Consider the following 3,307-nt stretch of genomic DNA (forward strand, 5'->3'; position numbering starts at 1 on the left):
GCTATAGGGTGAACGCACCAATTTGTGAGTCGCTCTGGCTAAGAGCGTCTGCTAAATGACGTTAATGTGCCCTTGAGCAAGGCACTTAACCCTAATTGCTCCTGTAAGTCGCTCTGGTTAAGAGCGTCTGCTAAATGACTAAAATGTAAAATGTAAAATGTAAGTATTTGAGTTAAAAATGCCTTGGGGTTTACAGTGATGTCCTCAACATCCATCATCTGCCTGTCAAGACCAGGGAGAGGATGAGACAGCATGAGCTAGAACGAAAAATAGGATGAAAGTCAAAATAAAAAATAACAAAATTAACTGAAAATACTGATAAGACAGAAAACTAATCTTAACCAACATTTAGTAGTGATGGATATGTCCCTTGATAATTATCAAACAAATATGAGCATGTAGGCCAATGTTTTTGTTTTGTTATCTCATCATTATTGAACCACAATAAGCTCCACAAGGATGAAAGCATCCTGCCAAAAGACAAAAGTATCCTGCCAAAATCATCATAAAATAGTGTGGCTATTACTGCATCCTCATCACAGTGATTCCTGGCCTATTTGTAGGAGGCTGGGAGCTGTCTTTTCAGCACCACACACACACACACACATACACACACACACACACACTATTATCATGACTCATGAATCGGGTTTACAGACACCTGTGTTCATTAGAGCACTTCAGGTGGTTGTCACTGACTGGTTCATGAATACTGACCGCCTGGCTGCCATTCGCTTGGAGAGTCGGCTTTCTATAGATGGATTTCAGCACCATGGACAGCTCTCATCCGCGTCCATAGTGGCTGACTGGCTGTCGACCATAAACATAAAATATAAATAAATATAAATGCTATACTGAAACTCTAAAGGCATAGGAAATCTCACACCCAAAACCGTGAAAGCACTATAAAGGATGTTTTCCAAGCAGGCTACTCGTGAATGTTGCATACAATTACCGAATAGAGATGGCAAGGGCACACTGAAACATAGGCCTAGGCTCTATTTTAATAGCTATTGTCCAACCAGTCGGTGAAGTGTAAAACACAACTACAGGGTCGGAGCTTCCTCCAGGCCACATGGTCATATTTGAGGTATAAATTGTGTGATAAAAAGAGAGCAGCTGTCGTAATTCTGTGTCAACGCCATTGTCGAGTTTACGACTGATAAAAGACCGCCTTCGCAACAGCAGGCGAATAATGAGCAAACAGTGCCAAATGATACGGGGGGAAAGGCCCTTCCTGCGGATTAGGCATGGAAGCCACCGGTGCCCTATTAACATTATTGAAATGTACTCAATGTGGAGTGGAGTGGCCATGGCGGAACACCTGGCACCGAGTGGCCGCTACACCGCATGCGCAGCACAATACTGAAAAAAGACCACCACCTGCGTGCGGTGCGGTACGGGATGATGCATGCATAGGAAAAGAGTAGCAGCTATTGTAGTCTTTGCAATATACTAGTCTAGCCTAGCCTAGCATAGTACTAAAATAAAATATCTAAATCATTTTACAGAAAGAATTAACATGTAAAGCTGGCTGATATTTGCTTGGATATAATAGCCTATTTCTGGTGATATTGTGAAGCCTGTGGAAGGAAAGTTATGACACCTCAAGGCCTGGCTCTTTCTCCATTCCACAACCGATGTAAAACTCCTAAATTGTGGAAAAAGCAACCAAAGACACACACATGCAAGAACTTAGGGTGCGAGGCCATATGCTTCTTATCCTGCTTGAGCCTTCTGGTAATAAAGCAGAGGATATCCTTGAATCTGCCATCCGTTACCATGACGATCGACGACCGTATGGGACCAAACTGCATCTATTTAGGCAAAATCAACAGATTGGGGGAAGATCCCCGTCAGCCTACCTTGCATTCATCCATGCATGTTCTCACTGAATATGCATCCGTTTCATATTTCTGAGTCATAAGCTCAAATTCCTCATATTTCTCCAGGGCGTGTTGGTCATAGCGCTGGTACGCCTGGACGCACAGGCTGCACTTCGCCATATCGCCATCAATAAGCACGTCAAGACTGCAGTTCAAATTGTCCGGACTCGTAGACCCGTAAAACAAATCCAAAAGAGAATAAGAATTACAAAAGGAAAGGTATAAATCACTTATATTTACAGTCCGGGTCCCTTCTTTTTCCGAAAGGTCCTTGCACAAATGGTCGGCGTCATCAAAAGTAATGCAGTTTTTAGATAAACTATCGTGGTGGCAAGTTTCAAGTCGCCACAAAGGTTTGGTAGAATTTCCTATAAAAATAGCATATTCGTTTTCTCTGAGGCTGCTGTGTGCTAAATGGAGGTTGGATGATGGGCTGTGGTTTGCAGATGGGTAAGCTCCCATGTCCGTCAATGCAAACTTATCACGGGTCCTTGTCAATTTCGCCTCGGCGCAGAACCACAAGTGATCAGAGAGCAGAATGGTTAGAAACAAGAGCGAAGCCAAAGACAGTCGCCATCTCTGGGCCCTCTCTGAATCGGTAAATGGCTTTTCGTTCTCGCGGGGTTCTAGCCAGATTTTGAAGCCGTCTTCTTGCTGCAGAATCGTCCAAGCACCCCTGGTCATATTTTGGGAACGCGCTTCTTCACCGGCCGACTCCACCGTGGGGGCTTCTCTGCCACAACATTCATTGACTTGTGGTCTAATTTGCGTTTTTCGCCTCTTAAATGTTGGGTCGTAGGTGGTGCTGCTGGTTGAACTCCGCGATGATCTGTAATTCACATTCAATTAATGTGTTGGAGGAGATTAAGCCGTGCATTGATGGGACCGCGTTCTCCATGGCTCTCCGATGAAGATGAAGATGCTAGTTTTCTGTAGCAACATGTCTCGCTTCCCCCTCCTCTCCTCTAGCCTGCGCTCAGCACTGGTCCTTTGCGTAGACCCGTTTTACGGCAACCTTCATTTACGTTCGCCTTGAACGTGGTGGCTCTGGGATGAGTGGTGGGTTCTATGTCAGCCCAGTGAATTTCGCTTCCGTGTCTGCTAGGCAAAATACCTGAGATGTTGTCTTTTGATGACCACTGTCATCTTGGTCCTGGGTTAGTTGTCGCCATGATGTTCTTCTTGGAACACTTTTTGGAGGTGCTATGTCGTGCGCGACTTTTGAATTCTGACGCACTTGAAGGGTCTGTTTTCAGAATGTGCAGCATCAGTAGCCATCCAGCTACTCTGAAAGCTAAAACAGAGTCTAGAAAATAGTGAGGACTCGAGAGACAGGAGAGTCTGCTCAACAAGTAGCCTAATGGATAACAAAATTGAATATTAAATATTTAGCATCAGTCACAAAACGCAGCCATAGTGTT

General features: G+C 44.5%; 1 protein-coding gene across 1 annotated transcript; it reads right to left on the reverse strand.

Annotated features, from left to right (window-relative positions):
- Positions 1–1,865: 1,865 nt before the first annotated feature.
- Positions 1,866–2,570, reverse strand: LOC311126142 (NALCN channel auxiliary factor 1-like; the record flags this gene model as incomplete). The annotated part of the gene is made up of 1 exon (XM_084200161.1): positions 1,866–2,570. A coding segment is annotated over one exon (705 nt), but the record flags the coding sequence as incomplete, so codon positions are not given.
- Positions 2,571–3,307: the final 737 nt, after the last annotated feature.

The sequence above is a fragment of the Coregonus lavaretus genome (assembly GCF_964263955.1).
Source record: "Coregonus lavaretus genome assembly, contig: HAP1_SCAFFOLD_10093, whole genome shotgun sequence".
NCBI lineage: Eukaryota > Metazoa > Chordata > Actinopteri > Salmoniformes > Salmonidae > Coregonus > Coregonus lavaretus.